At 34.8% G+C, this 25,230-nt stretch overlaps 1 protein-coding gene across 3 annotated transcripts; it reads left to right on the top strand.

Annotated features, from left to right (window-relative positions):
* The first annotated feature begins 2,952 nt into the window (after positions 1–2,952).
* On the top strand, positions 2,953–25,230 carry LOC309617276 (bile acid receptor-like). Of its 3 annotated transcripts, none has more exons than XM_082369358.1 (10): positions 2,953–8,059; positions 14,431–14,542; positions 16,151–16,513; positions 18,868–19,008; positions 19,683–19,780; positions 19,920–20,024; positions 20,161–20,260; positions 20,907–21,038; positions 21,446–21,838; positions 24,978–25,230. In XM_082369358.1, the coding sequence occupies exons 2-10, from the start codon at positions 14,479–14,481 to the stop codon at positions 25,223–25,225; spliced, it is 1,644 nt and encodes a 547-aa protein (XP_082225484.1). In that variant the 5' UTR covers positions 2,953–8,059; positions 14,431–14,478; the 3' UTR covers positions 25,226–25,230. The 3 variants fall into 3 exon arrangements, with proteins under 3 accessions (XP_082225484.1, XP_082225485.1, XP_082225483.1); XM_082369359.1 differs by lacking the exon at positions 2,953–8,059 and having other exon boundaries at positions 10,339–14,542; positions 21,446–21,571; positions 21,725–21,838; XM_082369357.1 differs by lacking the exon at positions 2,953–8,059 and having other exon boundaries at positions 10,339–14,542.

The raw sequence follows: 25,230 nt of genomic DNA, 5'->3' as shown, positions 1-25,230 counted from the left end.
AGTTGAACTATCGCTTTCCCTTAAAAATCCATGTCTCTTCCGCTCGTACACATCCTAGCAAACTGTAATATAATCTGTCAACCAGAAACATGGGAGTAATCCATTATTCCTTATTCTCCATCATCCCTAATGTGGCAGGTACTCTGGGTTGGCTCACTTAGCGCCCACTACAATAAACTTCTCCCTGCTTTTCTCTACTTCAGAGACTGGAAAATAAAATATTCATTTCCTAGCCTCCCTTGCAGCTGAGTGGCCAGTGACATAGTTTTAATCAAGGAGATATAGATGGATGTTTCTGGAAGTGCTTAACTTTCTGAATAAAGTCTCACTAAAGGAAAAGTTTTGCAATTCTATCTTTCTTACTGGAACTCATCTGTGGTACCTAGAAGTACAACATCCATTTGTGACCATATGGTTCAAAGTCATATGTTAATGATGAAGGAGCAAAGAATAGAAGGATCTTGAGACACTGATGACATCAGTAGAACTGCTAACACTCAGACTTACTTTTGTATGGGGGAAGAAAACCTCTACTTAAGTCATTGTAGTAGGGTTTTCTGCTATTTGTAGCCAAATGCAATTTCTGACTAACCGTCCAATCCATTAGCAAGTCCTACAGATTATACAGCAAAATATATCTTGAATCTGCCCTCTTATCTCCTAGTCCATATCACTACCATCATCTTAGTCTAGGCTACCATCATCTCTCACCTGGGGTACTGTGATAGTCACCTTACTGGTTACCTCATTTATTTTCTTGCTCTCCTCCCATGTACCATCAAAATTATATGAAAATAAAATTCACTCATACAGTAGTTTAGTTAGGAATAGAGAATTACCTCCACTTGATAAAGAGCATCTATAAAAATCTTAGCTAACTTCACACTTAATGATGAAAAACTGAATGCTTTCTCCCTAAGATTGGAACAAAGGTAAGGATGTCTGCTTTCACCACTCTTATTGAACATAGTACTGGAAGTTCTAGACATTTTAATAAGTGAAGAAAAAGAAATAAAGGGCATACAGATGGGAAAGGAAGAAATAAAACTATTTCTACTTGCAGATGACATGATTGTCTACACAGAAAATTCCAAGGAATAGAAAAATCACTTTAGAGCTAATAAGTAAGTTCAGCAAGGTTGCAAGATACAAGATCAACAGAAAAATGCAATTATATGTCTATAAACCAGCAATGAAGTAACTAAAATGAAAAACAATACCATTTAAAATCACTCCAAAGAAAATGAAGTACTTAGGTATTTACTTAGCAAAACATGTACAGAATTTGTATGCTGAAATTTATGATGAAAGAAATCAAAGACCACCTAAATAAATGAAGAGATATACCATGCTCATGGGTTGGAAGGCTTAACATAGTAAAGATGTCAATTCTCTTCAAACTGATCAATAAGTTTAATACAATTCTTATAAAAATCCCAACAATTTTTTTTGGTAGAAATAGACAAGCTTATTTTGAAATTTATATGAAAAAGCACAGGTCCTAGAATAACTAAGACAATCTTGACAAAGAAGGATAAAGTGGGAAGATCCCTCCACTAAACGTTAAGTCTTTCTAGTTAGCTACAGCAGTCAAAACGGTGTGGTATGGTAGTTGTGGAGAGATAGACACATAAATCAATTGACAGAATAGAGAACCCCAAAATATACCCACACAGGTATGCCCAACTGAATTTTGACAAGGTGCAAAAGCAATTCAACAGAGGAAGGATCACTTTTTCAACAAACAGTGCTGGAGCAATTGAACATCCATAAACAAAAACAAAACAAAACAAAACCTTAACTTAAACTTCACATCTTATAAAAATATTAACTAACAATGAATCCTAGAGTTAAATGTAAACCTTAAAATATGAAACTTTTAGAAAACTATATAGAAGAAAATCTTTGGGATCTAGAGCTAGGTGAAGAGTTCTTAGACTTAACAGTATAAGTACAATCTGTAAAAGGATAAATTGATAAATTATCCTTCATCAAAATTAAAAACTTTTGCTCTGCAAAACTGGACAGCTACATGTAAAAGAATGAAATTAGACCACTTCCTAACACTGCACACAAAAATAAACTCAAAATGGATTAAAGGCCTAAATGTAAAGCCAGACACTATAAAATTTTTAGAGGAAAACATAGGAGGAACACTCTTTGACATAAATCACAAGATCCTTTTTGACCCACCTCTTAGAGAAATGGAAATAAAAACAAAAATAAACAAATGGGACCTAATGAAACATAAAAGCTTTTGCACAGCAAAGGAAACCATAAACACGATGAAAAGACAACCCTCAGAATGGCAGAAAATATTTGCAAACGAAGCAACTGACAAAGGATTAATCTCCAAAATATACAAGCAGCTCATGCAGCTCAATATCAAAAAAACAAACAACCCAATCCAAAAATGGGCAGAAGACCTAAATAGACATTTCTCCAAAGAAGATATACAGATTGCCAACAAACACATGAAAGGATGCTCAACATCACTAATTCTTAGAGAAATGCAAATCAGAACTACAATGAGGTATCACCTCACACCGGTCAGAATGGCCATCATCAAAAATCTACAAACAGGGACTTCCCTGGTGGCACAGTGGTTAAGAATCCACCTGCCAATGCAGGGAACATGGGTTCGAGCCCTGGTCCGGGAAGATCCCATGCCGCAGAGCAAATAAGCCTGTGTGCCACAACTACTGAGCCTGTGCTCTAGAGCCCGTGAGCCACAACTACTGAGCCCATGTGCCACAACTACTGAAGCCCGTGCACCTAGAGCCCGTGCTCCGCAGCAAGAGAAGCCACCGCAATGAGAAGCCCGTGCACCGCAACAAAGAGTAGCCCCCGCTTGCCGCAACTACAGAAAGCCCGCGTGCAGCAACGAAGACCCAACGCAGCCAAAAATAAATAAATAAATAAATAAATTGATTCCCAACTCACACTAAAAAACAAACAAAAAAAATCTACAAACAACAAATGCTGGAGAGGGTGTGGAGAAAAGGGAACCCTCTTGCACTGTTGGTGGGAATGTAAATTGATACAGCCACTATGGAGCACAGTATGGAGGTTCCTTAAAAAACTAAAAATAGAACTACCATACGACCCAGCAATCCCACTACTGGGCATATACCTGAGAAAACCATAATTCAAAAAGAGTCGTGTACCACAATGTTCACTGCAGCAATATTTACAATAGCCAGGACATGGAAGCAACCCAAGTGTCCATTGACAGATGAATGGATAAAGAAGATGTGGCACATATATACAATGGAATATTACTCAGCCATAAAAAGAAACGAAATGGAGTTATTTGTAGTGAGGTGGATGGACCTAGAGTCTGTCACACAGAGTGAAGTAAGTCAGAAAGAGAAAACAAATACCGTATGCTAACACATATATATGGAATCTAAAAAAAAAAAAAAAGGTTCTGAGGAACCTAGGGACAGGACAGGAATAAAGACACAGACTTAGAGAATGGACTTGAGGACGTGGGGAGGGGGAAGGGTAAGCTGGAACGAAGTGAGAGAGTGGCATGGACATATATACACTGACAAATGTAAAATAGATAGCTAGTGGGAAGCAGCCACATAGCACAGGGAGATCATCTTGGTGCTTTGTGACCACCTAGAGGGGTGGAATAGGGAGGGTGGGAGGGAGGCTCAAGAGGGAGGGGATATGGGGATATATGTATATGTATAGCTGATTCACTTTGTTATACAGCAGAAACTAACACAACAATGTAAAGCAATTATACTCCAATAAAGATGTTAAATAAACAAAACAAAACAAAACAAAAAAAAGGCCAAAAATCTTTTGCTCTGCAAAAGACCCTGTAAAGAGGATGCAAAGACACACTACAGATTAGGGGAAATGTTTGCAAACCACACATGCAACAAAAGACTAGTATCTAAAATATATAAACAACCCTCAAAACTCAACAATAAGAAGATAAACAATTCAATTAGAAAATGGGGAAAAGACACGAACAGACATTTCCCCAAAGAGGATATACAGATGGCAAAAAAAAAATGTGAAAAGATGTTCAGGGGACTTCCCTTGTGGTCCAGTGGTAAAGAATCCGCCTTCCAATGCAAGGGACGCAGGTTCGATCCCTGGTTGGGAAACTAAGATCCCACATGCCGTGGGGCAAGTAAGCCCACGTGCTGCAACTACTGAGCTTGCGTGCCTCAACGAGAGAGCCCGCATGCTGCAAACTACAGAGCCCACGTGCCACGACTACAGAGAAGACCGAGTGCTGCAACTAGAGAGAAACCTGAGCGCTGCAACGAAGAGACCACGTGCTGTAACGAAAAGATCCTGCATGCCTCAGCAAAGATCCCGTGTGCCACAACTAAGACCCAACGCAGCCAAAAAAAAAAAAAAAAGGAAAATAAATAAATAAAATAAATAAATATTGAGAAAAAGATGTTCAGTATGATTAGCCACGAGGGAAACACGAATGAAAACCACAAGATATCACTACACATCTATCAGAAAGGCTAAAATTAAAAATAGTGACAATATCAAATTCTGGAAGAGACAGAGAGAAATTGATTCACTCATACATTGCTAGTAGAAATATAAAATTATACAGTTATTTGGGAAAAGTTTGGCAGTTTCTGATAAAATACACAATTATCATAAAACTAGAAATTATACTTTTGGGCATTTACTCCAGAGAAATGAAAACTTATGTTCACACATAAATCTGTACATGAGTGTTCATAGCAACTTTATTTGCAATAGCAGAAAATGGAATTAACCCATGTGCCCTTCCAAGGTTATTTAATACTTAAACTGTGGTCCACCCATAACCATAGACTACTACTCAGCAATGAAAATGAGTGGTTTGTTGATATACACAACAACTTGGATTAACCTCCAGGGAATTATGCTGAGGAAAAAAAGCCAATCATAAAAGGTTACACAATGTATGATCAATTGTATAACATTTTGAAAAGGCAAATTTTTAGAAATGGAGGACAAATTAGTGGTTGCCAGAGGTTAGGAATGGGGAGAGGGAAGAAGGAGGTGAGTGTGGTTAAAACAGGGTGACATGAGGGATTCTGATATGGGAACTATTCAGTATCTTGACTCTGTGATGGCTACATGAACCTACAGGTGATAAAATTGTACAGAATTTAATTCACATACATAAATAAACAGAGGTAAAATTGGGGAACTCTGAATAAGGTGGTTTTTATCAATGTCCATATACTGGTTGTGATATTGTACCACAATTTTGCAAAATGTTACCATTGGGGGAAACTAGATTAAGCACATGATTGCTCTGTATTATTTCTTAAAACTGCAAGTTAATTTACAATGATCTCAATCAAAATGTCAATTAAAAAAAATAACAAAATAAAGCAAAACAAAAAATATACTTCAGATTATGTGTCTTTTCTGCTTAAAATCCTTTAATGATTTCCTGTTATACCCAGAATAAAATTCAGACCTCTCTAAGGCTCTTACAATCTGGTTTTATTTTCTCTCCAGTCTCATCTTGTTCTATTCCTGTCTTCTGTCACCATTCACCACACTGACCTTCTTTTGGTGTTACACAAGCCAACACAGAACGGTGTGCTGTTCCTTCTAAAACATTCATCCCTCAGCTCTTCCTGTGGCTGGCTTTTCGTCATCCTTTAGGTCTTGTCTTGGATGTCACTTTCTCATAGAGCCTTCCCTAATGATGCTCCTAATTATACAGCAAACACGTGGGTTAGACTTGTAACTCTTTAGATTATTTGTTACTGATAATGTAATGATAATATTTATTTTAAATGACATGTATTTATAAATATAGGCCACCTGTGTATTGAGTGACAGTATAAAAAGAATAAATTTCAAGAAATTTCCTCATTTATGCATATTAAGGGATATCAGTGAACCATGTGATTACAAGTAGAATGCTCGGTTGACAGTAGCCTGTGTAAAATTTGAAAAATATAAATCTGCTTTCCTTATTTTAAAATATCAAGATATATTTGCACATATCTTTAAGTACCTTGGAATGAGCACTATGCTAATGCCACAGTAAGTCTAGAGTATTATTATAAACCGGGGAAGTACATGTAAAAATTTGTAACTGTAAAGTTCTGGATGAATCTTTTTTTTTTTTTTTTTTTTTGGCTGCGGCCACACAGCTTGCAGGATCTTAGTTCCCGACCAGGGATTGAACCCGGTTCACCACAGTGAAAGCATCAAGTTCTAACCACTAGACCACCAGGGAATTCCCAAATCATTTTTTGTAAAACTAAACAAGGAAGCTGATTGCCAATGAATTGTAATATCGCAGATATAATTGGTATGGGATTGAGGGTATGCGTGGTCAGGATGATATGAATAAGTGAAAAGTTTGAATCATTGAGCATTCGAAATTGTATTTTTTAAATACAGAAGCTAATAATTCTGCTTATAAACAGAGGTTAAAATTGGGAATTACCTAAGCAATAAAATTGTATACATTATCCCTGATGTTTGAATACTAATAGTGAAAGGATTAAAGTTCTTTAAAAAATATGTTCTCTTAAGAAACAAATGTTCCCGATAAATATTTAGAAGTTAAGCATTGCTTTTAAAAAATATCAAGTACTATATGTTTGTTTTGCTATTTTTCTTTCTTTCTTTTCTTTTCTTTTCTTTTTTTTTTTTACTTATTCTATCATTTATTGAGGAAAAAGTTTTACATATTAGGGTGAAGCAGTAGAAATTGACATAGAACCTCATCATTTCCAGGCTCATGTAGTTGTTTTGCTATTTTTCAATGTAAGGTTGCTAGTAGAGAGTACCTCTTTTAAGACATAATCTGGAGCCTATTTTTGGAATATTTTAGAATCAACACAAATGAATTATAATGGCATGATTGTTATTCTTTGGTTAACCAATTAAAATTCACAGATACAGAGCCTCTTATTTTAAAAAGTAAACAAAACTCCATGTGACATGCCTTGCAGATTTTATCATGAATTCTGCTCTGTAGTAGATGAAGACCCTTGAAGAATTCATCATCAGTATTATAGTTTGAAGTCAGAAACTGGAGGTGGACAAGATCAGATACCAGGAAAGGTAGAGGTGCATACTGAGGCTATGCCATGTTTACATGCAAGTGGAACTGGGCAGGACTGAGACAAGAGTATAGAGTCAGATTAAAAAAGTCAGTCATCAGGTCAGAGATGGTGTGACCAGGAGAATGGAGTTTAGTGGTAGAAAACACATTTGTAAACTTGCCTCTGTAGAAATGCCTTAAAGGAATAAGACTCTAAGCCTGGTATCTAACAGACTTTATTTATGTGACATTAAAAAAATCATAATGAAATTATTTATATATCCTGTTCAACTGCTTGGATTTTCATTGAGTTTCATCTCTGCTACTAACTAGCTATGAGAACTTGAACAAGGAGTAGTATCTATTTGTGTTGCAGTTTTTCTTAGCCAAAAACATGAGAGAGTTGGATTAGATGATTTGTACACATCTAACATTGCAGCAATCTATGAATTATTATTACACATTACTAATTGGTTTAACAAATTCCCTTTTTTATAGGTAATGAAAAGATAAACTTCAAGTTGAATTGTTATAGCACCTGTATTAGTGGAGTTTGAATTTAATGAAGGGGTTTTTTCCTTCCTGTATATATTACTCAGTAGTTTGTAGAGACCCAATTTTTTGTAATCAGAATGGAAGAATGTCAAATTCAATCATGAAAACAAAGTATGTATTAAATAAACAATAAGGAACTCTGGGAGAGTGTGACCTCAAGGTCCCAAAGGCTTCTATCCCTGATGATCTGGTTATTATTTGATTTATGTCAGCTTGTAACTGCCCTTGCTTTGACCCGAGAGGATTGTGTGGGAAGTTTGTCTCTGAGATAGAGCTGAAGCATTGCTCTGCAGAGTGTCTAGAGCGTAAACGTATGCAGAGTGCCCTTATTTCCACTCCTTGATAAATAGGGAAAAGGCTCAGTTGCTTCAGATGGAAAGTTAAAGTCATTGCTAAATCTATCTATACTCATTCTGTGAAGAAAAGGACAATCTCTAGTAACATCATTGAACTGTGAGTATTTTGTTCTCTCTAAAATAAGAAAAATGTATTTTATACTGTCTAAATTAAATATGAATGCTAATTTTGTTGACAACTCACTTCATTATTAAACTGTAAGATGTTAATAAATTAGAGGGTATTTTTTGAGATCTTTAGTTTCCACTAACATTAACTTAATTTTTGCAAGGTAAGACAATTATTGTTACTATGATAGTCAAGCTATAAAAAGCATTTTCCCCTTGAAAATAAGAAATTTAATTAAGTAGATTATACAATAATTTGGTTCTTTCCTAAAGATTGACAAGATAATTTTAGACTATGGATGGACTTGACATTTGATGTGATAAGTCACTTCACAGTAATGTTTATTGTTATATTTTAAAAATTAAACTTGTTTTTAAATAAAGAACTTATTGATAAAATATTTTATTTTTTGAAGCAATAGGTTATATGTAAATTCAAACCACTTGAAATAAATTCTGATAAAGATATATTCAGGGAATTATACTTTTGTTGAAAATTTTATGATGATATAATTATGTCAGATTGTGGAAATAAACACACAAATATTTCTATACTTCTGAAGTATATAAAATATTACTTTCATAGTCATGAATTTTCTAAATATTTAATCTATTTTCTTTCTGTCTTATACTGTGAAAATTACTTAACATATTAATTAAATACTTTTTTCATATAAAACTATGTATGGATTGTATGATTAGATTTATATGAAATGTCTAGAATGGGCATATCCATAAAAACAGAAAGTTGCTTAGTGGTTGTCAGGGATTGGGGGGAGGATGGAATGAGGTGCCATGCTTACAGGTATGGGGTGATCATTCTGGGGTGACGAAAATGCTCTGGAATTAGATGATGGTAATAGCTTCACACTCTGAATATTCTAAAAACCACTGAACTGTACAGTGAATTTAATAGAATGAATATGATGTTATGTAAATTACATCTTGATAAAGCTGTATAATAAAAGTATGAGAAGACTTCACAGTATAAAATCCTCCCTGTATTCAAAAGTTAAAGGACAGATACTTATGGAGGAATCAAGAAGCCTTAATTTGTTTTATTATTCAAATATATTCTTTTCATTTTTCCTGGTTCCAATAAGCTCAGAGAATTCTGGCTCAAAGAAGCACTACCATAAAAAACCTTTTTATAATTATGTGTCATATAACACTATCACTCATTTTTTAGTAGATGCTACTAGGAAAACTAAAATTTTTTTTTGCGAAGCAATATACTTTTCAATTATGTCAATTATGTCAATAAGCAATGCATTATTCATGATTCAAATGACATATATTACAAGAGTAAAAATATGAAAACTGTGAAATTCTTTAACATATAGATATAGTTCTCAGTAATCAATATGTTTTTCCTGTTAAGGTTTTAGACGTGAAGATTTACTAAGAACAATTTATGGTTAAAGCAGAGGAGATGCAAATTCATTTGTGCGATTACTCATCTTTTCAGTAAAATAGCTATCACAATCTGTGAAAAATATGGTTTTTGATAAAGTTATATTTGTTAAAGAAAAAAATAGACTTTACACAGGCCAAATTGATCCTCTTGATAAAATCTCCTCTCTTAACTAAGTTATTTTCTCTTTAAATAAATATTTACTAGGAAGGTAATGAAACAGAATCATTCCAAGCCCACTGTAATTTTTCTCTTTACTTTAATTGGATAGGAAGTTTTTGATTACATACCTCTCTCTATGTTATTAATAATTTGTTTTTAAACTAATTTTATAAGCATATTATTTCTGAAAGTTTTGTTTTACCATGATACATATTATAATACTTCTATTAGACATTTAGAAGTCTGAAGAAAAATTTAATTAGTGAACATTTTATGTAGAAAATAATGCAACTATTACTATAAGCATATAAAAGAGAAAAATAGTTCATATTTTAAAAGGCATATTTTAATCAATGGCCTATTTATGTTTATGTCCCATACATGCCCTGGATTATAACTACAAGCATACCTCATTTTACTGCACTTTGCTTTGTTGCACTTTGCAAATACTGGGTTTTTTACCACTTGAAGTTTTGTGGCGACCCTGCACTGAGCAAGTCTATTGGCACCATTTTTTCCAACAGCAGTTAGCTCACTTTGTGTCTCTGTGTCACATTTTGGTAATTCTCTTAATATTTCAAACTTTTTCATTATTATTATATTTGCTATGGTGATCTGTGATCATTGATTTCTGATGTTACCATTGTAATTGTTTTGGGGCACCATGAACTCACACCCATATAAAGTGAACTTAATTGATAAATGCTGCGTGTTCTGACTGCTCCACTAACTGCCTGGTTCCTGTCTGCCCACTTCTCCTTAGGCCTCCCTAGTCTCTGAGGCCCAACTATATTGAAATTAGGCCACTGAATAACCCTACAATGACCTCTAAGTGTTCAAGTGAAAGGAAGAGTCTCATGTCTCTCACTTTAAATCAAAAGCTAGAAATGATTATGCATAGTGAGGAAGGCATGTTAAAAGCTGTGATAGGTCAAAAGCTAGGCCTCTTGTGCCAAACAGTTAGCCAAGCTGTGAGTGCAAAGGAAAAGTTCTTGAAGGAAATTAAAGGTGATTCCCCAGTGAACACACAAACGATAAGAAAGTGGAACAGCCCTATTGCTGATATGGAGAAAGTTTTAGTGGTCTGGATGGAAGATCAAACCAGCCACAACATTCCTTCAAGCCAAAGCCTAATCCAGAGCAAGGCCCTAACTCTCTTCAATTCTATGAAGGCTGAGATTGATGAGGAAGCTTCAGGAGAAAAGTTTGAAGCTAGCAGAGGTGGGTTAATGATGTTTAAGGAAAGAAGCCATCTCCATAACGTAAAAGTGCAAGGTGAAGCAGCAAGTGCTGATGAAGAAGCTGCAGCAAGTTATCCAGAAGATGTACCTAAGTAATGAATGAAGGTGGCTACACTAAACAACAGATGTAGATGAAATAACCTTACATTGGAAGAAAATGCCATCTAGGACTTCCATAGCTAGAGAGGAGAAGTCAATGCCTGGCTTCAAAGCTTCAAAGGAAAGGCTGACTCTCCTGTTAGGGGCTAATACAGCTGGTGACCGGAAGTTGTAGCCAATGTTCAGTTAACTATTCAGAAAATCCTAGGGCCCTAAAGAATTATGCTAAATCTACTCTGCCTGTGCTCTGTGAATGGAAAAACAAAGTCTGGATGACAGCACATCTCTTTACAACATGGTCTACTGAATATTTTAAGTCCACTGTTGAAATGTACTGCTCAGAAAAAAGATTCTTTTAAAAATATTACCGCTCATTGACAATGCACCTGGTCACCCAAGAGTTCTAATGAAGATGTATAGTAAGTTTAATGTTGTTTTTATGCCTGCTAACACAACAGCCATTCTACAGCCCATGCCTTTTGACTTTCAAGTCTTATTATTTAAGAAATATATTTTGTAAGGCTATAGCTGCCGCAGCTAGTGATTCCTCTAATGTAACTGGATCAAGTAACTTGAAAATCTTCTGGTAAGGATTCACCATTTTAGATGCCATTAAGAACATTCAGGGACTTCCCTAGCAGTCCAGTGGTTAAAACTCCACGCTTCCACTGCAGGGGGCACAGGTTCGATCCCTACTTGGGGAACAAAGATCCCACATGCTATGCATTGAGGCCAAAAACAAAAAAACAAAAAAACACACACACACCTTAAAAAAAAAAAGAACATTCGTGATTCATAGGAAGAGGTAAAAATATCAACATTAACAGGAGTTTGGAAGAAGTTGATCCCAACCCTTATAGATGACTTTGAGGGGTTCAAGACTTCAGTGGAGGAAGTAACTGCAGTTGTGGTGGAAATAGCAAGAGAATTAGAATTAGAAGTCAAGCGTGAATGTGACTGAATTGCTGCAATCTCATGATAGAACGTGAATGGATGAGGAGTTGCCTCTTATGGATGAGAAAAGAAAGTGGTTTCTTGAGATGGAATCTACCCCTGGTGAAGATGCTATGAGGGTTGTTGAAATGACAACAAAGGATTTAAAATATTAAATAAACTTAGTTGATAAAACACAGGCAGGGTTTGAAAGACTGATTTCAATTTTGAAAGAAGTTCTACTGTGGGTAAACTGCTATGAAACAGCAGTGCATGCTACAGAGAAATTGTTCATGAAAGGAAGAGTCGATTGATGAGGGAAACTTCATAGTTATTTTAAGAAATTGCCACAGCCATCCCAGTCTTCAGCAGCCACCACCCTGATCAGTCAGCAGCCGGCAACACTGAGGCAAGACCCTCCACCAGCAAAAAGATTATGACTTGCTAAAGGCTCAGATAATGATTACTTTTTTAAGCAATAAAGTATTTTTAACAAGGTATTTTTTTAAAAGACATAATGCTATTGCACACTTAGTAGACTACAGGATAAAATAAACATAACTTTTAATATGCACTGGGAAATAAAAAAATGTATGTGACTTGCTTTATTGTGATATTTGCTTAATTTTGGTGGTCTGGAACCAATCCCGCAGTATCTCTGAGGTATGCCTGTAGTCCATAAACTGATAAAGACATTTCTGCTTTAGACAATATTTTGGGGCATTTATTTATCAGTATTGGAAGGACTTGGTTTGAGAACATTGTTATTTATGATATGAACCCTGACAGCAGCATTGTTGTAAGATACTTCTGTGTGTATTTGCCAGGATATTACCAGTTTTGTTTTAATGTGCTACCTCTAATTTATTCTATATTATTTCTTAAAAGAAATCTTGCTCAGCAAAAAAAAGGAGTACCAAATACTTTTTAATTTTCAGATATTTATTTAATATTATATAAAGCCTAATGCTAAAAGCAGGAATTTTAAAGGAAGGGTGAGTAACAACCTCAAGTTTTCACATTCATTTGGAATTTTCTAAAATCAAATGGAGACTCAAAAGAGAAGTTTGGGAAGAACTAAACAGGATTATTGCTAAAGAGGATGACACAAATTAAACTGATAGCACTTAGAATTCTTTTCATATGGAGAGCTAATTAACCTGTTGTAATACTGATCCTATTGATTTTAGTCTTTACTTTTCAAGGAAAACTTCATTTTGAAAGTGCACTTATTTGGGGGCACCACTTTTGCTTCGTCTGTTCCATTCAGCACTTCTTCTACATGACTGCTGCTATGCTGTCAGAGAGTGGGAGATTTAAGTACTTTTAAAGGAACCTAGAGCCTATTAAATAATACCGGAGACAAATTGCAGAGATATTACTATTTTAATCATCTTCACGTATGTAGAAACCTTTGCCATGACCCCATCACATGAGAAGTAAATCTAAGTAAAAGATTTTTCAATATAATCTCAGAAGCTGTCTCAGAAGTTTGTCATGTATATCTTTTGGTACGTTTTAAAACCCATTTTCTTCTTTTTTGGTTCTTTTAAAAGGTGAAAACAGTCTTTACTTTCGAATAGAGAGGATAAAGCTATAAAATATCATGGACTCTAGAGTGACCTTTATTTTCTTTTAATAATTTCCAATTTCTTTAACTGTGATTTCCTGTTTAAGTCTATTCAAAGATGCAGTATTCCTACCTAGGAAATAACAAAAATAGTTTTTTTTCCCATAAGGGATCATCTTAGATTTTGAATAATTTTCCCTCATAATAGCTTATGATTTTTAGTCTTTACTATTAAAAATAAAACACTTTTTCAGTAATCAAAAAACCATTTTCGTTAGTCACATAGAACCAAAATTAATGTTTTAATACTTAGCATATCACAGTGCTATGAAAAATGTTTACAAAGGACTTAGAAGATTAAATAAAGTGCTATGAAAGCCATTCTTTTCCTACTCTTTAATTTCCTTCATGAAAAAGTGTATTTTTTCTTCCTAATTCATCTAAATTTAGAACACTGAGATCTAGTGAAACTATTAGAATAATGATTATAGGACTCAGTTATTAAGTCAAGAACTGTGCTGGATTTTAAACACATTAATTAAACTCTCCCAATAACTTGGCTAGGTGTGTTTCATTCTTTCTCTTCTACAAATGAGGAAACTAAGGTTCAGGGAGGTGTAAAAATGACCCATAAATAAGTGGTAAAGGCAGTGTATGAAGTCTAACTCCAAAGCTTGGTACCCTTTCAAGAGCCATAATGATTATTACCAAGATTTAAGTTATTTTAAAGAACTGAGCAATAAGAAATTGTCAAAATTAAATAATTTGGTATGTAGAGATATGAAAAATCAATATTCTTCCAGTTAAAGTGTAAATATAAATGTCTTGTATAAAGTCTGCTAAATTCTTTATTTTTCAAAAACAGTATTATACTTTTATAAAATCATACTGATTTGATAATCATACTTTCAAAAAGTCTACAAAATTTTTGTTTCCTTCAGGTTCTATTTTAGCATCTACTAATGAAGAAGTGAAAATTGGACCAGAGAATGGCCAATACTTATGTCACTGCATCTGATGGGTATTGTCTTGCTGAACCAGTGCAGTACTACGGTGTGTAACAAAAAACTACAGTATAATAGTTAATAAAACTTTTTTTTTTTGGTGGGAATTATGGTTAATCAGAGGTTTTTTAAAAAAGAAATTAACAAATGAACCAAAGACTTTCAATTACTCCCTACCAGAGAATATAATTACTTTCAAAAATCAGAAATACCAAAATGCTGTAAGCCAGAATCAAATGTAAAGAAGAAAAAGCACAGTAGTCTAAAATTGTATTCAATTTTAAAAAATAGAATTAGCATGCAAATTATAAGTTATTTTTAGGGGTTAGCTGAAGCTAGTTCACATGCAATTTAGAAAATGTAGTTCAGAGTAGTTATTCAATGTACTTGAAACTTTAATCTTAATATAAGATTTTTATCAAAGGGAAAGAAATAGAAAACAGAGTGCAAGAGACAATAGGATTTTTCTCCAAAAAGACCAAGATTATAATATGAATTGAATTTTAAATGCAGTTTTCCTTTATATTATACTTTGAACTCTGATTTCAATGCCAATGGAACATCAGCCAGTATTCTGCAGTCTTTTGATACTCAGCCAAGAAGGGCCCTCTTCTTTAAATAAAAGTTACATTGTTTTTACTGATAACTTTTCTTCTTATATCAGGCTGTTATTGGTATTTATTCAACACTTTGCATTGGATTGGATGCTATAAGATTGCAAATAATTTATGTGATTTAATAGAAATTATACTGTTTACCAATCTTGGGGGTAGAATTTTGAGGGTAAGAGTAGGTCTAATCACCTTGTGATTCAGCACCAGGAAAAGTACAAATATTACTAGATACAGACATAGAGCAACTAAGTATTCCTGGGTCTCTTTGGAGCCAATTTTCTGGATTGATTTCAGTAATCCTCCTGAAAACAGAAAGTAAGTTGGTGTTTGGGGGCTTCTGATAATAACAATAAAGATACTCATTAAGTATCATTTTGTATTTTATACATGCTTTTGCATATCACATTTTATTTCATTCTTACAGTCACCCTCCGAGGTAGGTGAGTTTATCACCAGATAATTGAATTGCTAGACAATAAAACAGAAAAGAAACTAGTAATTTAAATCAGGTCTACAAATGGCGAAGGAGAGTGTTAAGGTATATTAAATGGGGAGTTTAAAGAATTTTTTTTTTGCTTGAAATAACCAGATAACTGGTATAATTGTATTTTAGTTTGATTTTTTTTGGTGGGGGGGGGTGGGATAATTTATTAATTCATCTCTTTACTGATCTGATTGCACTGAAAACAATTTTATTCACAACAAAGAAAATACAGAAGCTGGGGAAAAGCTCTCATTTCAAACTCTGGGAAATATTCATCTCTACTTAAGGAAATAGACTGCATTGGTATGTAAGCCATTAACAACGCTTTCTCCCAGCTCCTGAGCAACCTCTGCATACTTCTGGGGTGGCAGCATTTATCATGCATTGCAATTCAGTTTACTGTCTGCCTCTCATGCCGGACAGCAAGTCCCTGGGGTGTAGTGGACATGTTGAACTAACTCTGTTCTTTGAGTGTAAAACTCTTTGAAATTTGAAAAATAACTTGACTCTCACCATTTGTTTTTTTTTTTGTGTGTGTGTGTGTGTTAAAAAAAACTAGATATTTTGCCAGAACAAATCAATTATCAGCTGTACGACATTGATTTTCAAGAATCACCTTATTGCCAGTATTCTACTGTCCAGTTTCCTCCAGCTGTACAGTCCCAATCTTTACAAAGTCATCTCAACACTTATAGCTTGGATCCACAGTTCAGTGGTGGAGAGTATGGACTTCTTTCCTGTGAATTAAATAAATCCACTTACGTGGTTGCCCACGATGCTGAAGATGGTTACCCTGGAATAAAGAGGTCCAGAATAACTCATTCTTCCATTCGTATTAAGGGACAGGAAGAACTCTGTGTAGTTTGTGGTGATAAAGCATCAGGATATCATTACAATGCACTTACTTGTGAAGGTTGCAAAGGTAAGGATAAAGTTAAAACTTTAATCCTAGTGTTCACTGAAGAGTCATGAAATTTTAAGCATGTAAGAGTACTCTCTTTAAAATGTGAAAAATAAAATCAAGGAGAGCCATTGATATGTTTAAAGGTGATCAATCTGTGGGATCAAAGATGTGAAAATGGAATTTAACGAAGTTTTGATTTGGTTTTCTTTTTAATTTTGATGAAGACTTTTACATTTAAATATAAAATTCAAAATATATATGTGGCAGAAAGTTTCCATGTTCTTAGGTGAATCTGATGTTGGAATAAAAAATGTCTTTTAAAAAGATCTGAATGTTAACTATTACATCTCATATGGCTGGTATAATTCGTGAATTAGGAAGAAATTTCAATTAAATGACTTCTAAGATTCTATCTAAGTCTATTTGTTGGAAATGCTTCTTAAAAAATATTTATTTATTTTATTTTATTTTTAAATTTTTGGCTGTGTGGAGTCGTAGTTGTGGCACGAGGGATCTCCATTGCGGCATGCAGGACTTTTGTTGCGTTGCGCGAGCTGTTTGTTGTGGTGCATGGGCTTCTCTCTAGTTGTGGCGTGCGGGTTTTCTCTCTCTAGTTGTGGTGCTTGGGCTCCAGAGCACGTGGACGCTGTAGTTCGAGGCACGCGGCCTCTCTAGTTGAGGCGGGCGGGCTTAGTTGCCCCGCGGCATGCGGGATCTTAGTTCCCCAACCAGGGATCGAACCCGCGTTCCCAGCATTGGAAGGTGGATTCTTTACCACTGGACCACCAGGGAAGTCCCAGGAATGCTTTTTTGAAAACATGTGGGAGGTCTGCCACTGAAGATCATCATTGATATTGGTATTTTCGAAGAGTAAAATAGTCCTTGATGAAGTTTTGAGGTTTTGAAACACTTCTGCATTTTTTTTTTTTAAATAAATTTATTTATTTATTTATTTATTTATTTTTGACTGCGTTGGGTCTTCATTGCTGCGCGCGGGCTACTCTTCATTGTGGTGCGTGGGCTTATTGCGGTGGCTTCACTTTGTTGCGGAGCACGGGCTCTAGGCACGTGGGCTTCAGTAGTTGTGGCACGTGGGCTCAGTAGCTGTGGCTCACGGGCTCTAGAGCGCAGGCTCAGTAGTTGTGGTGCACGGACTTAGTTGCTCCTCGGCATGTGGGATCTTCCCGGACCAGGGCTCGAACCCATGTACCCTGCATTGGCAGGTGGATTCTTAACCACTGCGCCACTAGGGAAGTTCCACTTCTGCATTTTTAAAATTCACAAATGAAATATTGGAGCAGAACCTGGAAATGATTAGATCAGGACAGCACTAGGTAAACGTGTCTAGAAGTTCAAGGTGAAGTCTTATTGTCAGACTCTCACACTCATGCCACACATAGACTAGCCAAACGAAGACTAAGGGAAAGGAGGTACCAGCTTTATGAGTAGAATAGCTGGGCCAGTATTTGCTTACTCTTAAAATGCAGGGCCTTGCTGTTAAAACTAAGTTGAAGAATGAGGCATAGTTCTGAAGCCTAAGCTGAGGTTTCTATTCCCTTTGCTGAATCTAAGTCATGAAACTCCCACTCTCAAGCACGTCTACAGAAAGAGTATGGCAGGCTTCTAATTGGGGTATTGACTAACTTTATCAACTTCACTTGGAATGGAATAAGAGGAAGATAGCAGGGATTATTGCATAGGAATGGGAAATGAAACAGGAAATGGGAAGAGACTGCTATGCATGGATTTAGGAAAATGTAGACTCTCCACACCTCTCCCCAGCATTCACGCACACACACACACACACACACACACACACACAAAACGGCCCATTCAATGTCTTGGACTAAATAAATTAGCAATATGTTCTCATCTGGGGAAGTGCTAAAAAGGAAGAAGGACAGAGGAGTAAGTTTGGAAATTATCTCTTCCTTTATGAGTTGAGGTAGAAATGTGAGGCAAGAAAAAGAGAGGCTTTCCTTATAGTTTTATTTTACATGAGCACATATTCCTTCTAACCTTGAGAGATGTGTCATGGAATCATGATATTATGTAAAATATAGTTTTAAAATGCTTTTAGATGGTATATTATAACCATAGAAAATAGAGAGTTGTTTTAATGTGTTGGGATTATTTAGTTTAATTTCCAAATAGATTATTGACAGGAACAACCATGGAATAAGATATATCAAATAGGAGAGGATTAAAACAATTATCCAGATAAATGTATATTAAACCAAACCTTCTTACTGAGGGAAAAAACATTTTATTGAAATAATTTAGTTAACTTGATTACTTTTACTATGAAGGTTAAAAACAAGTAGCTAAGAATACCTAATAGTAAAATTTTTAAAACTCTGCTTTGTTATTAGGGTTTTTTCGACGTAGCATCACCAAAAATGCAGTATATAGTTGCAAGAATGGTGGTCACTGTGAAATGGATATGTACATGCGTAGAAAATGTCAAGAGTGCAGACTAAAAAAGTGTAAGGCAGTAGGAATGTTGGAAGAATGTAAGTGCCATTGTGGTTTTTTTTTTTTAGGGGGATTTTAGTTTTTCTTACCTTACTAGGAACTTACGTTCTCCAAGTTATTTTGAACATATGTGAACATAACATATTTGTCTGGATTTAAGCTATTTCTCCAGCAACTGCTAAATTAGGATAGCCAGTTACCAATCCAGGTAATTATTTCCATAAAATCTGTTCTACACTATATTGCTCTAACTTTGGTAATAATCATATTTTCTTCTTAACTGGAAATCCTTGTATTTTTATATTACTTAACCTAAAGTTATATGATTCATCTACAAAAAGCAGAATTTTAAATTAGTGGTTTCCCTTCAATGTACCAATTAACATTCTGTTGCTTCCAAGATATAATTAATGTGGAAATTTCTCTAACATAAAAAGGTCTAAATTTATAATTTGGAGATGCAAAATTAATTTTTAATTTATGTCTAGGATGACTGTGTAGTTTTAAGTAGACAGGTAGTTGTGGAAGGAAAAGAAGTAAGTAATGTAGCAAATTTAACTGCTGTTGTACATGCTTACCAAAAAAGAAAGGTTCTTTGTGAAAAGGCAAGTTCATGATCACACATGTGTACAATGTAAGACAATTTTCATCAAATCCTATAATGTTATTTGTTGTACCCAAAATATTTTATGTGAATTTTGTAATATCACAGGTTTGCTCACAGAAATCCAGTGCAGATCAAAGAGACTTCGAAAGAACTTTAAGCAGAAGAATAATTTTTACTCTAACATCAAAGTGGAAGAGGAAGGGGTAAACAACAAGCTTGTGTCACCTACCACTAGATCTGGAAAAGTGGCAAGACTCTCCTTAAAAAATTTCTTGTTTCTTTAATGCTGATGTCTTGTTTAATAGGTATGCATTATAGTTTTCCCTCTGTATTTTCTTACAGATTCAGGAGAGCATGGAACTAACTCAAGAGGAACATCAGCTCATTAACAACATCGTGGCCGCTCATCAAAAATATGCAATTCCATTAGAAGAAACAGAAAAATTTGTATGTGTTCATTACTGGCAAGAAATAATTTGTAATTCATTATGTTAGAAAATAACAGCCTAATCAGAAAAGTTTAAAATTTAAACAGTTATTTGAAAGAAAAAACTTATTAATCTTATTTCTTTTTGTTGGTTAGCTGCAGGGATATGCAAATCCTGAACTGATCTTCTTGCGACTCTCAGAGACAGTTGTCCTACATATACAGAGGTTAATGGATTTCACCAAGAGACTCCCAGGTAATCACTTTATCTTTGGAAAAAATTAAAGTAATTTAATACGTAATATTTAAAAAGTTCCTTGTTTTAAAGGAAGGTGGCATTTTAAGAAAACAAAACCCTCTATTTTTCTACCAAAACTGCTTCTAAATTTAAAAACATGTTTACTTTGTTTGCTTTAATCAATCAGTTGGATGAAAATATAAATATTTTAAAATATTATTCAAGTGACTTCAAAGACTTCGAGTTAAGACAAACTATGATTGGTTGTATGTTTTATTTTATTTTTATTTTGGGAAATAAATTGTTTTTGTTTTTTAGCTAAAACATGAAACAAAATTCCCTGTACCATACCAAAAAAAAAAAAAAAAAAAAAAGGTGAAGCCACTGTTGGCCAAAACTTAGCTATCTAGTTACGTGCACAGATAACTCTCTGTGAAAATAAATTCTTCAAGGCTCTGTGTATAATTTGCTCTTGCCATAGGAAATTATTATTATCTGGTTCTGATGAAAGTGCCCCAAAATATTACCATGTGGAATCGTAATTATTCTAAGGGAACAGTTAGGATTCATATCATAAGTAAATAATATAAAAATGTTAAATCCTATACCTGAAAATTATCTTTTCATTATTTATTTCAAACAATTATGTGATCTTTTCATAAAGGATTTGAAAATTTGACCAATGAGGATCAGACTGCATTACAGAAGGGATCAAAAACTGAAGTGATGTTCCTTCATGTGGCCCAAATTTACAGTCAAAAAGAATGTCTTTCATCAACTTCTGAAAGTGAAAAAGGTCAACTAACTCAATCTTAATGTTAATAGTTACTATTAAATTTAGCAACAGATTATATAACATTGAGCTATTTTTTATTATATTTTTATTGTACTAGTTAGTGTACAAATAAGTACTTCATAATAGTGGTTTATAGTTTTCCAATTCATTGTTCTAGCTTTTGTTTTTCTTTTAAAGAAAGCCATTCTTCTTATATAGCATCATAGAAAACACATTTTTGGAGGGTCTTCTATATAATGTTTATATAAAGCGCGAACTATTATTCTAGATTCATGTTTCAGTAATAAAAATTATAAAGATACCATTTGTTGGGAATGTTTCCTGTTTAACAGAGATTAGAGAGATTGACTCTACTATCCAAATAAAGATTTAAAAAAATCAGACTTTATATTTTTTCCCTTAACTAGCTACTATGAAAATATCAGATCATTCAGATCATTCACTGAATTGTCATGATCAAAGTGGTGATAGAAGTGCTATTTATCCTATGGAAACATTTTGCAATGAAGATTGTCCTTCTGCTATGCTGACTGGTAATATTACATATAATACAAAATATTGTATTGGATGGAAAAAATTTGTCAGACATGTTTCATTTTCTTATACTGCTTTGAGAAAATATGATAATGGCAATATGAGTCTGCACTGTGTTCTGATGAAAATACATTTGATATTAATCTTTTTAGGTATTGCTGAAGAATTTATTACCACACTGTATTACTTCTGTAGAAGAATGAGTGAGCTTAGTATTACTAATACTGAATATGCTCTGCTTGCAGCCACAACAGTGTTTTTTTCAGGTAAAAAACTATTTAGCAGTAAAAATTTGGATTAAGTTTGGCAATGAAATCATGAAGATTGTGGTTATTTTATTACTCATTGATTCCAAATGTACCAATTTTCATCAAAATAGCCTTCTCTATAAGCGCATTCCCTTCAGCTTACAAACATGCTGTAATTTCTTGCATCATAAAAAAATGCCTTTTTTTTTAAACATCTTTATTGGAGTATAATTGCTTTACAATGGTGTGTTAGTTTCTGCTTTATAACAAAGTGAATCAGCTATACATATACATATATTCCCATATCTCCTCCCTCTTGCGTCTCCCTCCCACCCTCCCTCTCCCACTGTTCTAGATGGTCACAAAGCACCGAGCTGATCTCCCTGTGCTATGTGGCTGCTTCCCACTAGCTATCTATTTTACATTTGGTAGTGTATATATGTCCATGCCACTCTCTCACTTAGTCCCAGCTTACCCTTCCCCCTCCCCGTGTCCTCAAGTCTGTTCTCTACGTCTGTCTTTATTCCTGTCCTGCCCCTAGGTTCTTCAGAACCATTTATTTTTTTAGTTTCCATATATATGTGTTAGCATACGGTATTTGTTTTTCTCTTTCTGACTTACTTCACTCTGTATGACAGACTCTAGGTCCATCCACCTCACTACAAATAACTCAATTTCGTTTCTTTTTATGGCTGAGTAATATTCCATTGTATATATGTGCCACAACTTCTTTATCCATTCATCTGTTGATGGATATTTAGGTTGCTTCCATGCCCTGGCTATTGTAAATATTGCTGCAGTGAACATTGTGGTACATGACTCTTTTTGAATTATGGTTTTCTCAGAGTATATGCCTGGTAGTGGGATTGCTGGGTCATACGGTAGTTCTATTTTTAGTTTTTTAAGGAACCTCCATACTGTGCTCCATAGTGGCTGTATCAATTTACATTCCCACCAACAGTGCAAGAGTGTTCCCTTTTCTCCACACCCTCTCCAGCATTTGTTGTTTGTAGATTTTTGATGATGGCCATTCTGATTAGTGTGAGGTTATACCTCATTGTAGTTTTGATTTGCATTTCTCTAATGATTAGTGATGTTGAGCATCCTTTCATGTGTTTGTTGGCAATCTGTATATCTTCTTTGGAGAAATATCTATTTAGGTCTTCTACCCATTTTTGGATTGGGTTGTTTGTTTTTTTGATATTGAGCTGCATGAGCTGCTTGTATATTTTGGAGATTAATCCTTTGTCAGTTGCTTCGTTTGCAAATATTTTCTGCCATTCTGAGGGTTGTCTTTTCATCGTGTTTATGGTTTCCTTTGCTGTGCAAAAGCTTTGAAGTTTCATTAGGTCCCATTTATTTATTTTTGTTTTTATTTCCATTTCTCTAGGAGGTGGGTCAAAAAGGATCTTGCTGTGATTTATGTCATAGAGTGTTCTGCCTATGTTTTCCTCTTAAGAGTTTTATAGTGTCTGCCCTTACCTCAAATCCCCTTTCAGCTATTCTCCTATTTCTCTGTTCTACATTACAGCAGAAAAAAAAAAAAAAAAAAATTTAAGAGTTGTCTATACTCCTGCCTCCATTTCTCTCTTCTCATTTACTTCTGAACCCAGTACAGTCAGATTTTGTCCCCTCCTTTCCCTTCCACCATAACTTACCAAAATCTTCAGTAATTTGGCATGGCAGATTCCAGTGGTCAATTCTTAGTCTTCATCTTACTTGACACGTCAGCTACATTTGACAGAGCAGATCACTCCCTCTTTCTTAGAACACTTAACATTTGGCTTCAGTTGATCACTCCCTCCTTCTTGACATGATTTTTTTACACTTGATTTCCAGGACATTACACTCTCTTGGTTTTCCTACTCAGTTGCTGCTCTTTCTGTCTCCTTTGTTAATTCCCCCTCATCTCCCACACTGATAAATGTTAAAATGTCCCAGGCCTCAGTTCTCTTTTTTCCTATGTGCACTTCCTTTGAAATTTCATCCTATCTCATGGCTTTAAATGCCATCTAGAGGCTGACAACTCCCAAATTATATACCAACCTGGACTGCTACCCTAAGCTCCATTAAATAGCCTACTCAAGATTTCAATCTGGATGTTTAGTAGGCATATAAAATTTAACATGTCTGAATGTGAACTCCTGATTGCCCCTTGATTCTCCTATATTCTTCCTCCGTCTCTACTAAATGGCATCTCCATCCTTCAAGTTGTATAAGCCAAAATTCTTGAAGTCATCCTTCACTTCTTTTTCTCTTATACCCATTATCAAATATGCAACAAGTTTTGTTGGCTATAGCCTCAAAATAGATCCAGAACTCACCCACTTCTTACTGTCCCTGTCCCTGCCATCCTAATAAAACTACTAACTCACTATCCTGTTTCTGCCCTTGCCTCCCTAGGGTCTATTCTTTATAGAGTAGCCAGAGTGATTCTTTGACAACATAAACCAGATTATGTCATTCCTCTGCTCATAACCCTTTAATGGCTTTCTATTTTACACAGTTTAAAGCCAAAGTTCTTTCTATCAGTGTCTATTACTATTCCTTTTGCTAACACCACCACAGCCACACTGCTTTCGATGCATATGTTCCCTGTAAATTTCAAACAGGCTCCTTCCACAGCTTCTACTGTACTTGACAAATCTTCTGCTTGGAAAGCTCTTTCCTGGATAGTTTCATGGCTCCCTCTTCACCATCCTGGATCTCTGCTAAATGTCATCTTATCTCTGATTACCCTTTTAAAAATAGCTACTGCCCCCCCCCCCATTCTTATCCTGTACTCTCACTTATTGTGGTCATATATTTTTATTTAAAAAATGTGTATATGTCTCTTTCCTCCCCTACTCCTCCCAGACCCAAAATATAAGCTCAATGAGGGCAGGAAGCTTAGTCTCTGTTCACTGCTGTATCTCCAGCACAATGACTGGATGAGTGAATGCTGTCTAATCATTAAGAAATACTCTTCATAGAGTATTATGAAGATTAAATAAAACATTGCATAGAAGCAAGTTACCTGGCATAAAATCTGGCATATATTAAAAGTTCAGTAAATATTTGCTATTTTTATTATTTAAAACTGTATTGTTTTAAATTAATTCATTATCTTCTACCATTTTCCAATATTCATTAAGATATATGTGATAATGTTTTTCAGATCGTCCGTGCGTTAAAAATAAGCAACATGTGGAAAATTTACAAGAACCAGTTTTACAAATTTTGTACAAATATTCAAAAATTTATCATCCAGAAGACCTACAGCATTTTGCTCGTCTCATAGGGAGGCTCACTGAACTGAGAACACTGAATCACAACTACTTAGAAATACTTAGCATTTGGAAAACAAAGGACTCCAAATTGGCTAGTTTACTCTCTGAGAAATGGAATTTGTATTCACTTTGCTGAAATTT

The sequence above is a fragment of the Balaenoptera borealis genome, assembly GCF_965194805.1.
Source record: "Balaenoptera borealis genome assembly, chromosome: 1".
Classification (NCBI taxonomy): Eukaryota; Metazoa; Chordata; class Mammalia; order Artiodactyla; family Balaenopteridae; genus Balaenoptera; species Balaenoptera borealis.
The sequence above is the reverse complement of the archived record's forward strand: the minus strand, read 5'-3'. Positions and strand labels throughout refer to the sequence as shown.